We start from the raw sequence: 13,934 nt of genomic DNA on the forward strand, positions 1-13,934 counted from the left end.
GGGGGGGGGGGGGGGGAGGGTGTACATAGCTGGGTACATACAGGGTGGTCGTTTATGTACGTCGACAAGGAGACCTAGAGGGTAGTTCTAGCGCATAGAACCGGGCACGTTCTTCCCCGTGCCCGTAGAGCACGGCTTCTTCTGTCCTTGTATACTGTATATACAATTTTGCCTCTGCAGAAACTACAGTCGCACATGTTTTTTCTATGCAGATAGAATCGGCTTAGAAGTTAGGGGTAGTTAGACACACTTTACTTCAAAAGATTGTCACTCTGCATAGTCGGCCCGTTACTGCATCCGTGCAACTTACTCTTGAGGCTCCTGGACCCATCTGCACTTACACTATGGCACTCTTACAGTCTCTATACCTATAGCTAGTCGAGAGCGAGACAAACATAGCAAATAGTTTAAAGTGCCTGAGGGACTCTTGAACGTAACTTTAGTTAATGGCCGACTCTTATAGGGGTTGTTTTACTTATTGCCCAGTCAGTGGAGATATGCCTAAGAGGGTTGTTACAGTGTCGCTGACATTTATATCCTTCTGGACGAATATATTGTCATGTATATTTTTATAATTATTAAAAATTTATTTTTCAAAACTACCCCTATCGACCACTTCGATATCTCGTGCGCGTATCGATCGTATTTTCTCAGTACTGGCTGTTTGATATATATATATATAGATATATATATATATAGGATTATATTACCAGCGAGAAGTGATCGCCTTGGTCGGTGAGTGAGCACGTTCTGGCCAGCCACCCTTTACTATCACCCTTTCTATGTAACCCCTTTTAACTTAAATGCCCTTGGCCCTAGTTACGTCCCTGGAACCTCCACGACTTCCTTCGCCATGATACACATATTAGTTTATAGAGTGCACATTTCCTTTGGCAAATTTCGAGGCTTACGTTGGATTAAGTTCTTGCCTAGTTAGGGGTGGTCCTTGGAAATGGGTTTCCACGAAGCCCTGAAATATTCGAAAATTCATCCCTGATATCACCGCCCCCTCGTCTATACCTGTGTTATGTATAGTACAAGGGAGCCGAGTAGGGTGGCTTGATACATGTACGAAAACCACTATTTTATAGGGGATGCGACGAAAATCAAATAACCCGTGAAATTTCTACGATCCATGCATAACCCAACCATTACGTAATGCTCTTTGCCTCTACCCAGACACTCTCCCTTACCTTCGGCCCCATCAACCTCATCCACTTCTACCTCGCCAACTTTCTCATGAAGTGGATCGAAATTTTCTAGCCATTTAGGGCAATTAATTCAATAGGAGTAGCTTCATTAGCATCTTCATTATCGAGACACCGCCGCGTTACGATAAGATAACAAAACCAACTCGCATATAATTTACGTACTTGGGAAATTCTTTACCCAATATTCCTAAGAGGTTGCGATCATTCTTATTAGCCATTCCGTAATCTTCCACCCTTTACCACCTTATGAATTTTTTTTAATGCATCACGAACTTCCGCTCGAACGTCTTATTGATTCTCTGTGATTGTCACTTTTTTTGGATGCGATATATATATATATATATAAACAGTGAACATTTATGCGAGCAAGTAGCAGCTATGCGAATTGTACTTGATATCCAAAAAAATGGCAATGACGCGTGATTTTCGCAAAGAACGAGTCGCGTCCTCAATTTTATTTTATGCGTACCAATGGATGTGGATCTTCTCCGAGAAAAAGTCACTCTCTGAGGTCGACACTGGTCCTCTCATATACTACCTCACCCATCAGCCCCTCAAAGCCCCAGAGAGCACGAGGACCCGATCGATCGCAAAACATTCGCTACCCGCGATGCATGGCAAAGGGATCAAACCGGCTGGATATAGGTTGCACAGGGGTAGAGAAGAGAATAACCGAGGCAGATTCTTTTACGGGTTATAAACTTGGACGAAATCTAATCACATCAGAAGAGACAACCGTAAACCGGGACAAACATTGACTCAAACCTGACCCTCTGATCAAAACCTGCGAGATTCAGGCAAATAAAACGCTCGAATAACTTCTATTCGTGGTCACGTGACGTATCTAATCTTCGGGAGCAATTTTTTTATTCTCGTCTCAGCATCGAAAATAGCTTTTACGAGAGTTACGCTGATTTTGTCAATTTTGTTTTTTATAAAAGCGACGCTACTTGGAATAGACGTAAATGAGGGTAGAGGGTGCCGCAATACCAGTGGGGCAAAGGTGACTGAGGGCGAGAGAGGTCGGGCAACAGGCAGCAATAAATAGTCTGATCCTGGAGGAAATCGCTTTAGGAGATCCTGGAGGGTAGCTACCTATTCCGCCAAGTCCTTATCTGTACGCCTGGAGCTCCCGTCCTGATCCCTTGGAACTGCATCGTAAGATCTAAGCACGGTTATGCTTACATACCTCGCAGCATCCAACAGGACGAATAGACGATCTTCTCTCATATCATAACTAATTTCGCTGAAGCTCCTTCGAGCATGATAGTCAACGGTCCTGCCGTCTTCGTGGACTTCCCTGTTTCCGCCTATAACGTTTATCCGTTAAGCCTGACGCACTTTGGTATAAGCTTGAATTTTCCCAGCTTCCGCTGAGTGGACCGAGAATTATCCACGCGCCTGTCTGCCTTTAAATGGGCTTTATCCACTTAGCCGTGTCAGACGTTCAGAGACTGAATGTTTTTACCTTCTAACATTCATTTCTACATTTATTATTTTATTTATTCTTATTTGCTTATCTCCCGATTTTACGTAAGACTCGAACCTGATTCATGACGATGACTCGAGTCTGTTTTACGAAAATTTCTAAAAAGTAAATTTATTCCTGGTTCTCGGGATCGCATAGACTTGAAATTATTGTGCGATAGGTCAGTCGAATAATTGAAACAAAAATTTTAGTTTGAAAAATTAAAAAATCATATTTTTTATTTACTAATTTTTCAATAGCGTTCGATATGGGCCTGTGGTGCAATGATTGGACGGATACGATCGAAAAAAAAAGTTGAGCGACAATTCAGTCTTGGTTGAGCGTAAGTTTCTAAGGCTAGAATGATAACAGAGTTCTCGTGTGAAAGCACCTTAATTTTTCACACGCTAGAAAGGGCGCAGACCTGCCGAGACACTGGAACACAAACCGGCATCAAGCGTGCACGTAGGACCGACATAAGTGTTAAGTCCGACATGCGTAAAACGAAGTAGATAAGCAAGGGGTTGGTAGGTGAAAAATGATTTTCTTTTCCACGGATGGCAGCAGTGGCGAACTCGAGCGGGCAGTGCTTATGGTGGTTGCGTTGGAGGTCAGGCTTGGTATTTTCGACGAGGGTGCGAAAAGTAGATATATATATACATACCTATGTCGTGGGTACCCATTGGATCATGCGACACCCTTTACTTCCAGGTTGGACAATTTTTTTTTTCCCCATTCCGTCAGCCAAAGCCGTGCCTCCTTTTTCTCTTCCCCGCACTTCTTCCAATGTAATGGCAAACGGGTAAAATGATCATTAATCTGGCCCCCATCGGGCCAATCCGACAAACATTAATTATCAGAAAAAGGCTTAGTAAAAACGTTAAGCCTACGCGCACGGGCGATGCTATTAGTCTGCGCCAAAATCCAATATCTCCTTGCAAAAAGCGCGTCGCGACAAAAACCGGCCACCCTCGCGTTACGACAGGAAATCACCCTCTCAGGTATCTCATGGTTCCCGAATATCGTTTCCCTGTATATAATGTTCCAGGATTCCTGGATATCTTTTCAGTATCATATAGATATATATATATATATATGGATAAGTTCTGATATCTATACCCTATTCGTACGTTATAGTCGGTTCCATCAATTTCCCTGATGGTGCCTAACATTTCTTCACTCCTCTCTTCTCCATTTTCCGGTACTTCTAGGGTCCCTAGTTGAGAGTCTCTTTGAACGAAAAGTGGATGTCGATGGTGACGGGGTTGAAGTGGAGAAACGAAGGAGGGGGGCGGGGGAGAGAGAGAGAGGGAGGGAGAGTCCCACTTTAGTCCACCGAAGCGTTGCGTTATCGCGCGCGTTACGGCGTCGCGCCTTTGTACCGCCCTTAATTACCTGCCTTGTCTTCGACGCTCGTGCAATCAACTTGTTACTTTCTGGGCCTCCGGCAGTTTCCCTGGAGTAATGGCTGAAGGAAAACACAGCAGCCTTCATACGCTGCTAAGTAATTAGATAACAGACGATCAAGTTCCCAAGTAAATAGTTATACGAAATTATTTAACTACGAATTGGTGTGAAAGATTGCAAAATCGAATGACTTTTTTTCAATATCAAATTTATTTTTAGTATCCGTAAGAAAAGTGATACAAATATTGAAGAGTCGAAGAGAAACGATCAAATATATATATATATATATATATGTATAGATATTTTATGGAAGTAGATGATGGATGAAGGCGAAAGAAATGAGAATGGCGGTACCTACGTGTACGATGGGAATCGGGAGAAGAAGAGAACGAGACTATATAGGGTGGAGAGAGTATTTTCTAAAGGCCGAATCTTTATTAGTTCCGGAGTTGTCGAAGGGAAGAAAGCAGCGGCGGGTTCCTTCTGTCGTTGCTGGTGAAGCTGATGGGACAAGAGTGTGGCTGTAAGTGCAGGGAGGACGGAGGGAATCGAATTGAGTGGCGCAGAGAGTGCGAGAGAGCGCAAGAGTCTGTAATTTTATTTTCATCTTGTCGCGCGTCTCGCAGCATCCGCGATATACGTATCGCGATCGGTGTTCGCTTTAGACGCATCTCCGTCTTGATAACAATAATGTCGTTACTCTCCCTGTTCCAGGCCCTATATCCATTCCCGATCCTCCCCATCTGCAATCTAAGCTATGTCGCCAGGGATTAGTGCGAATCGAAGTCCTTCCTCCATCCGCAGCCTCTTCCTTTCCTAAATTTCTTCACCTTAGCTTCTTTCTTCTCCCCTCCTTAAATTCCTTCCAGCTTTTGCTTCTCTTCTCTTTCCCTCTGCCGCGAAGTAGCTATTTCCCTGTAGCAGTCAGCCATCCTCGACTAGCAGCCACCTTCGATTCACTTCCTCCGCAATTTCGCCTCTCCTTTCCATCCAGGTTACAGGTATCTTCCCGGATAAAGTTCTTTGCGCAAATTATTGATCTCATTTACTGAAATCTTATTGGCGACTTATATACATGGAACTGATACCAATCCTGATTCACCCTTGTGCTACAGTTTTTTATTTTTCCTCGCAAGTGCCCCTTATCGATATCCGCTCACCCTTCTGAAATCTACGCGGATAATTAGCACGGTAGAATTTTACATCCCTTGAAGTGAATCGCTAATTTCCCTATTACAACGAAGCTCGCGGTATCGTATATGCACATTAAGTAATCGCTGCTGCCTTCAGACCGCAAACGAGATGACTTCTCGTCCTTTGATCGTAACTTGAGTATCCTCTTCGCCTGTTCCATCTGGTGGTTATTCAGTGAAATTCATTAGCGTTTACGGAGGCGTCGGTTACTACTGTCCCTTAGCGTCGCGACGACTCTCCCGTCGATTGTTTACCAGTTTTGCTTACTTCGAGCCGCTCCACTTTCAAATGATCACTCATTCGCTGGGCTTTTATTTCACCAATAACGAAAGCTCCCATATATGGTCCAGCGTGGACCATGTGTGTGACGTCCGTTATGCTCACGATGTATGTGCTATTACTTATACTTACCTAACCTAACCTAACCGTTCTAAGCTGTCGCTTACATGGAAGCCGTCCTTATTGTCTGGCTGCGCTATACTTGCCCCTCCTATTGCAGAATAACTGTCTTCTACTGCGTCCTCGCGTGCGTCTCTATTTTTTACTCCGCATGTATCGCAACCATATGGAAAGACAAATTAGTACTCGTTATACAAATCGTGATTTACGATCCCAAGTGTGAGGGTTATCTCACAAAATACTATACACTCAGCTTAAAGAGTAAGAATAACTTTTTTTTTATTAGGAAAAAAAAAACAGTAATGGCCAGATTGAAGTTCTAATGCATCTGCCCTCCTACTCGCTCGTCTTTCGTTATCCCTCCGGGACGCCTAGCTGCCTAGCACAGTGTATTTAGGATGTACTAAGGGAGGATATAAACGGTCCTAGCATTATAACTTGTTGATTAGTATATATATAACACAGTGCCAATAATAATAATAGTGATACGAAGAAATTCACATGTCAATTATAAAGTTGCGAAGTAACGCTGAAAAGCCCTACGCGAGGGAGCTTCCCTAATTTCATTCGGCAAGGAATTCCAGAACAGGGGTGCGGATATTGTAAAAAAGTATCTACAGAATTCAGTGCGATGTCGTGAATTTACCAGACCATCCAGTCTCCGACGCGTAGTGTAACATAAGTGGGAATTCCCGTCTCTAGAACTTTGCACATACACTGGCGTAGCTAGTAGATATTTTTGACTGTCCTTGAGCCACCCAAGTTTAGCATAATGTGAGAGGTGCTCATCTTTCTTAAAAACCGAAATGATGCGCACGCATGAATTTAACCTAACCTGTAACCGAGAGAAAGAGAGAGAGAAACGTCGTGATCGTTTCTCGTATCTGATTGGTTCCTCACGTGACTTACATGTCTCTACGAGACAAACTAGCTCAAGTTTCACTGTGCGCCGATCTTTAGCTTTAGAATAAAAGTAATCGTAAATTCTAGAGACTCGTCACTACCGAATTCGGAGTACCATAGAACAGGATCATCATAAGTCGGTAATCGGCTTAGCATCCGAGAGACGCCGCATAAAAGCAACGATCGTTCCTATAAATAGCACTGTCAGAACAACGAAGGCAAGAGTGAGTACTGAAAAAAAAAAATAAAAAATTTATCAAATATGTCAATCCATAACACGATATTTAACTCACCAACTTTATTCCTCTTCCGAAACGATCCTCTAACCGGATCTTGCTGGACGAATACAATATTGCGTGTTTGGCTTTGCAATGGTGGTAAAAGAGAATCCGTTAAAGAAGGTCTTTGATAAAAAGGTGGTTCCGCGGCTTGTTGGTAATACGGGCCGCTTTGGTTGAATGTCGATAGCGGCACCGCATGCTGCGGAGGCGAAGAAGGTGCAGACGTTTTTGTCCTTGGATCCATTGCTGATGTACGTCCTTTATACAGTATATCCAGTAATCAAACACGTGTTTGTACACTAAATTAATTCCTGATGGCACTGATCGACGCTACTGTGAACACGTACGTAAATAGCTAAATGGAGGTTAGGTCGTCAAAGATGTCAGTATAGACGTATAGGTTGAATTAATTGATAATATACATAAAATACAACCATTGCCATGGCATAAGGATGCGTTTACATGGGACGCGACTAAGTAGGAGCAAATGGGCGTGCATTCGATCGTATGAATTAAACACGTCTAGACAAGTCCAGTAGCTATGCCGAAAGTGATTCAGTCGTTCACAGTTACGCGTACAATTTTAACACAGTTCTTGACACCCACATACAAATATCGAAGGTCTTTACCAGTTGAGAATGGACAACCAACTGCGATTCCACTGACGAACGATAAACGGTCGTACGACTAGACGTCAAATGCGAGCGACCACGTTTCGTCCGTCCTCGACGAGGCTTGACTGTCGAGCGAACTCGCACGAGGATTAGCACCGACGTTGGAATTTATTATTAGCGCCTTTCGGAAGCGAACTGAACTAAACATAAGTCCAAATGCGTGCTCCGGGACTCTATTTCCGCAACTCCTAGACACTGTTCAGTGTAACATTCGCGGTCGAGCGATCGTCGCGCTCCCACAACATACGGTGACCCACTCGATGTGGAAACCGAAAGCTACGCGAATGTTTCGTGCGTAGTGCTGTGTGATTTCGAGAATAGGTACTCGCTCGAAATCATTCGGCACTCTTTGCTCACTAAGAATTTTGGTTCCTGCTAATCCCGGCAGCAGGTTTGCCAGTTCGCAGAAAGAAAGATTTCTGAAGAAGATAGGGAATACAAAAAATAAACGCACCTGAGTCCGCAGAGTGTGTCGCGTCTTCTGGTCTGATTTGCACTGAACTTGAGCAGCTAGCGTGACGACGTAAGGAGTGCGTTCCTTCTCCAACAGCGAACAGCCCCGCAAGGATGTCAGAGCGGAATAAGTAAATTTCTCAAATTTTTACATTGTATATGTATACACATATATATTACGCAGCCATCACACAGATATACGAGGTATAGCCACTAGCGATTTTGCGCATTTAGACAGTGACGTCACCGGACTCTGTCTTCTCCGATTGGTTGACCTTACGTATGTTGAGCTATTACGCCGCCACGTCAGTTCCATATTAAGATGCCATTTACTTACGAACTTATACGTAAATAAGTCGTCTCAAAATGAAACTGATGTCACTTTCAGCATAACGTCATTCGACTCTGTCTGATCTTCATCGATATACGATCGCTAGTGGCTATACCTCGTTTACTTGAATTATGACGCAGCCCTATGCATCTGTACATGTTTTGTTTGCATGGCTAACTGATATATATTGTAACATGGCGTCCGCGCGATGGCCCGTTACATAAGAAGGATAGGGGCGCGGAGACCGTGTCGCCGGTGAAAGCCGCCGAGAGATTGTCTACGACGACGGAGGATCTGGGCGAGGAGAAGCCGGGGAGAGAAACCGGCAGCGCCGAGTTCGAAGATCGGGCGAACTCGGGTAAGTTCGGCGCCGCCCGGACACTGGCGGAATGCGAGCGCCGAAATGATAGGACCGAGGCGAGAGCGATCGCAGGAGTTCGAGCGAACTCGGAATTCTTCGGGAGTCCTCGGGCAGGGGGCCGAAAGGGGGCCCACTTCGTTGTGAACTGTCCAACATGAATCTGCTGCTAGTATTATCGCGAGTTTTTGGCTTTTGATATTTTGGGGTTTTGACGTCTTGGCTTTCCCCGGACTGCGATTCGGAATGGACTGTGGTAAGGACCTAGGGGAATTAAGAGAGAAAGAAGCCGCAGGAAAAGAGCCGACCGTCACCACCCGAGCGACAAGGAAGGTTCGGGGCACCGGCAGAATTGGTAATTGCAGTTCAGACTATCGACCCCAGGGCCATGTAGTGCACTGGCCGGGGATGAAGCGCATCCACCGGTGCATCAAGGCACGAAAAGTGGGGGGCAGCGGGCCCCGCCACGTGCCCTTGCGATTGCACGTTCGAGCCGTCCACCGTCAACAGAGACGACATCCGCGACCGGTTAATGGTTAGAATTGTATAGAGCCACGCTCGTATACATCACTGTACTCGTTTACCTAGATAGAATAAATTGCCGTTGTTGGAATTATATCCCACTGTGTTACTCATTTCGGAAATGCCGGCTGCGGAAATACCGGACCCGACGAGTCGGGCTGGTGCAAGGATACACCTGGTACCCAAGGGATCCGCGAAGCGGAGTGTCGGGGTCATCGGAGTGACGTAGATAGGAAATGCGTTACAATATGGCGCCCGAGGTGGGTCCTCCGATCGAGGCCCAGGTACCAACTTGGCGATGAGGCTGTGGGGCTAACCAGCACGGCCTCTTCGGAGTGTGTGGATAAAGCATAAAAATGGCCGTTGGGTAGGCAGATAGCGTCGAGTTTGAGGCTTCCCTCCGTATCTGGGTCTCCTCCCTACTGACGATCGCCGCAGCTGGAGGGCACCGACTGGAGCATCGCCTGGGCCTGACGTCACCTGACGTCATAAGAGGGCACTAGCGAGGTAGGGGCGGGTAGAGCTAAGCAGATTCCGAGCAGCAGGGATTGCGCTCGATGGGATGCTTCGCACCCGCATCTCGCATTTAAGGGCGGGGGACCTGTAACGTAGCGGTACAGACCTGGAGGGGATGCCCACCTAGGAATGACCGAAAAATAAATAAATAGGACTTATTAGGTCGGACAGTGGTTTCGGTGTCACAGTGCCCGACTTGGCAGCCCGCAGGTATCGGGTTCGATTCCCGATCAGAACTCCTAATTTTTCGGAAATTCGTAGCTCACTAGCACTTCCTGGTGGCCCTGTGGATAAATTAATTATAGCGTATTAATTATACATATTATATACTGTGACGTTATTTCTTCTCCGATAATATTATTATTTGAGTTCATGATAGACGGTGAAACTTTTTGGTATATCATTTCATCCCGAAAATGAATGATTTGTACAGTTGCACCAGAGCTGATGATCGCAGAGGTGACCAGTTGATAACTCGACGCGAAAACAGGCCACCAGGAGCAATAGGCCATCTGCAAGTTCAGCAACAAAACGATGCAATCATGTTATAGCTACCAGGCTGATTTTTTTCAGTGAAAATGTATTTAATAATATGTTATTCACAACCATTACCAGACCTTTAGGTGCGCTCAATCTGTGTTTCCCTGGAAACGACTAGGGCGAAGGGGTCAGGATTCTATAAGGAAAGAGAGAGACAGCAACAGGATACACATACATATTATTCTTAAAACCGGAATCTTATCGGTAACAAGTCACTGGGACGAAATCGCGAATCACCGGAATCGATAGATGCAATAAACACGAGTTTGGCGAATTTCAAAGTCAATCGGTGTCTGGTATGAAAAATTGAACAAGAATAGAGCGAATCTGCAGGTTACGTCAATAGAGAAAGTTGTATCGAATAAGAGCAATATTCACGTATCGTAATCAGAACGCGACAGCTATCATACCCAAGATACATTATTAATATAAAATATATATTTTTTTCGAAAGCTTCAATGTATGTCTGTGACTTATCTCGATGTCTCCATCTACCTGCGAAATCAGTGAGGCCTAAGCACCTCAGGAATTCGCAAGCTCCTATATGGGTTTCAAGGTCAAGCTCATTCGCACGCCTGCGCCGGCTTTCTGGTACCCAGAGTGTTGTTGGTTAAGTTCGATGACGTGATGGAGTTGAACGTGCAGGATACAAGTGTCTACGATGAGAAATCGATGGGCGTAGTCGCGCGCAAGGGAATCTGGGATCCGAACGGTCGTGGAAAGTTTTGTGAATTTGGATCGTTTGCATTATAAAAAAAAAGTTACGTTAAAAATACAGCTTACGCGGATAGGTGACTCGCGCTATCGACGGACTGTCTGATGTTTCCTAGTAAAATTTGTCACATTATATTTTACGTATTTTACTTCGCCTAGATCAACGACACGCTTTGTTCCTTCGTAATTACCTTGCGTGACGTTGGACTGACTTTATTTTAAGAATTTGTATTTATTTCTCCGTGGGGAACGTTTTGTTTGTTCTTTCGTTTATTAAACGGATCCGAGAGGATTCGACACAATTTCTATTGAGCCGGGGCCCGAGAGAGAGCCAACTACGGGCCTGCCGGAGCACTGTCGAGGATAGGTGACGTCTAGACCGGAGCATAACCTGGCGGCTGAACTACGCGAAGCAAGTGACGAGCGTCTTCAGGATCACAGGGCATGCAGGGGTCGCATAGGCGGCGTGAAGCCGAATATCGAGGGTGTAGAGGTAGATGTGATTCCCGCCTGCCGGAAACGGCACTGCAGCCATTTCCTTCTTCCTATTTTTCCGGTTCTGTATCTAATCGTTCAGTCCACGCCTTCTCATCATCTCGCTAGCACATGGGTGCGTGAGTCATTATCGTACTGTTTGTTATCGTACTGTATGTTGCGTCGTTGCAGCGGGAATATTATTGTATAATGTCGTTCGGGTAATATCCCAGTGCGTTCTGTACCATCTCGATTTGTTTTCCGTACTTATCATTTGTATTTAACTATATTGTTCTTATATTTTTCTATTTAAAATAAATCGGATCCGTCCCTGGATTTTGGTTCTGATAGTTCATCGTGGTATAAAATAATTTCAGTAGTTTTTAGAGTGAACCTCCTTAGTTTTCAGATTTTTTTATTATTTTTATTATTGTCTCCCAAACTCAGGACCCCACCGCATAAGAGCTGGCCAGGGTGTCCTTAGGAGACAGTGGCATAACCCTTGTTATACCTGGTGCCCAGTTAATGGAGTATTTTATTAATTATTTTTCGCAGTGCCATTTATTTGTGCGTCATCGTAAAAAGTGCCGTCATTCGTAATTACCTTGCGTGACGTTGGACTGACTTTATTTTAAGAATTTGTATTTATTTCTCCGTGGGGAACGTTTTGTTTGTTCTTTCGTTTATTAAACGGATCCGAGAGGATTCGACACAATTTCTATTGAGCCGGGGCCCGAGAGAGAGCCAACTACGGGCCTGCCGGAGCACTGTCGAGGATAGGTGACGTCTAGACCGGAGCATAACCTGGCGGCTGAACTACGCGAAGCAAGTGACGAGCGTCTTCAGGATCACAGGGCATGCAGGGGTCGCATAGGCGGCGTGAAGCCGAATATCGAGGGTGTAGAGGTAGATGTGATTCCCGCCTGCCGGAAACGGCACTGCAGCCATTTCCTTCTTCCTATTTTTCCGGTTCTGTATCTAATCGTTCAGTCCACGCCTTCTCATCATCTCGCTAGCACATGGGTGCGTGAGTCATTATCGTACTGTTTGTTATCGTACTGTATGTTGCGTCGTTGCAGCGGGAATATTATTGTATAATGTCGTTCGGGTAATATCCCAGTGCGTTCTGTACCATCTCGATTTGTTTTCCGTACTTATCATTTGTATTTAACTATATTGTTCTTATATTTTTCTATTTAAAATAAATCGGATCCGTCCCTGGATTTTGGTTCTGATAGTTCATCGTGGTATAAAATAATTTCAGTAGTTTTTAGAGTGAACCTCCTTAGTTTTCAGATTTTTTTATTATTTTTATTATTGTCTCCCAAACTCAGGACCCCACCGCATAAGAGCTGGCCAGGGTGTCCTTAGGAGACAGTGGCATAACCCTTGTTATACCTGGTGCCCAGTTAATGGAGTATTTTATTAATTATTTTTCGCAGTGCCATTTATTTGTGCGTCATCGTAAAAAGTGCCGTCACAATATACATGTGTATACATATTTTATGGAAGTAGATGATGGATGAAGGCGAAAGAAATGAGAATGGCGGTACCTACGTGTACGATGGGAATCGGGAGAAGAAGAGAACGAGACTATATAGGGTGGAGAGAGTATTTTCTAAAGGCCGAATCTTTATTAGTTCCGGAGTTGTCGAAGGGAAGAAAGCAGCGGCGGGTTCCTTCTGTCGTTGCTGGTGAAGCTGATGGGACAAGAGTGTGGCTGTAAGTGCAGGGAGGACGGAGGGAATCGAATTGAGTGGCGCAGAGAGTGCGAGAGAGCGCAAGAGTCTGTAATTTTATTTTCATCTTGTCGCGCGTCTCGCAGCATCCGCGATATACGTATCGCGATCGGTGTTCGCTTTAGACGCATCTCCGTCTTGATAACAATAATGTCGTTACTCTCCCTGTTCCAGGCCCTATATCCATTCCCGATCCTCCCCATCTGCAATCTAAGCTATGTCGCCAGGGATTAGTGCGAATCGAAGTCCTTCCTCCATCCGCAGCCTCTTCCTTTCCTAAATTTCTTCACCTTAGCTTCTTTCTTCTCCCCTCCTTAAATTCCTTCCAGCTTTTGCTTCTCTTCTCTTTCCCTCTGCCGCGAAGTAGCTATTTCCCTGTAGCAGTCAGCCATCCTCGACTAGCAGCCACCTTCGATTCACTTCCTCCGCAATTTCGCCTCTCCTTTCCATCCAGGTTACAGGTATCTTCCCGGATAAAGTTCTTTGCGCAAATTATTGATCTCATTTACTTAAATCTTATTGGCGACTTATATACCTGGAACTGATACCAATCCTGATTCACCCTTGTGCTACAGTTTTTTATTTTTCCTCGCAAGTGCCCCTTATCGATATCCGCTCACCCTTCTGAAATCTACGCGGATAATTAGCACGGTAGAATTTTACATCCCTTGAAGTACATCGCGAATTTCCCTATTACAACAAAGCTCGCGGTATCGTATATGCACATTAAGTAATCGCTGCTGCCTTCAG

At 44.9% G+C, this 13,934-nt stretch overlaps 1 protein-coding gene across 3 annotated transcripts; it reads right to left on the minus strand.

Moving 5' to 3' along the window:
* Window positions 1-4,485: 4,485 nt before the first annotated feature.
* LOC107272135 lies at window positions 4,486-8,816 on the minus strand. 3 transcript variants are annotated; one of them, XR_001538830.2, is made up of 3 exons: window positions 7,992-8,816; window positions 6,876-7,196; window positions 4,486-6,813 (listed from the first exon to the last, which is right to left on the minus strand). XR_001538830.2 is itself a non-coding variant. In XM_015748966.1 (2 exons), the coding sequence occupies exons 1-2, from the start codon at window positions 7,105-7,107 to the stop codon at window positions 6,713-6,715; spliced, it is 333 nt and encodes a 110-aa protein (XP_015604452.1). In that variant the 5' UTR covers window positions 7,108-7,463; the 3' UTR covers window positions 4,486-6,712. The 3 variants fall into 3 exon arrangements, 1 of the variants encoding a protein (XP_015604452.1); XR_001538833.2 differs by lacking the exon at window positions 7,992-8,816 and adding an exon at window positions 7,493-7,985; XM_015748966.1 differs by lacking the exon at window positions 7,992-8,816 and having other exon boundaries at window positions 6,876-7,463.
* Between the last annotated feature and the right edge of the window lie 5,118 nt (window positions 8,817-13,934).

The sequence above is a fragment of the Cephus cinctus genome, unplaced genomic scaffold, assembly GCF_000341935.2.
Source record: "Cephus cinctus unplaced genomic scaffold, Ccin1 Ccin1_scaffold1109, whole genome shotgun sequence".
Classification (NCBI taxonomy): Eukaryota; Metazoa; Arthropoda; class Insecta; order Hymenoptera; family Cephidae; genus Cephus; species Cephus cinctus.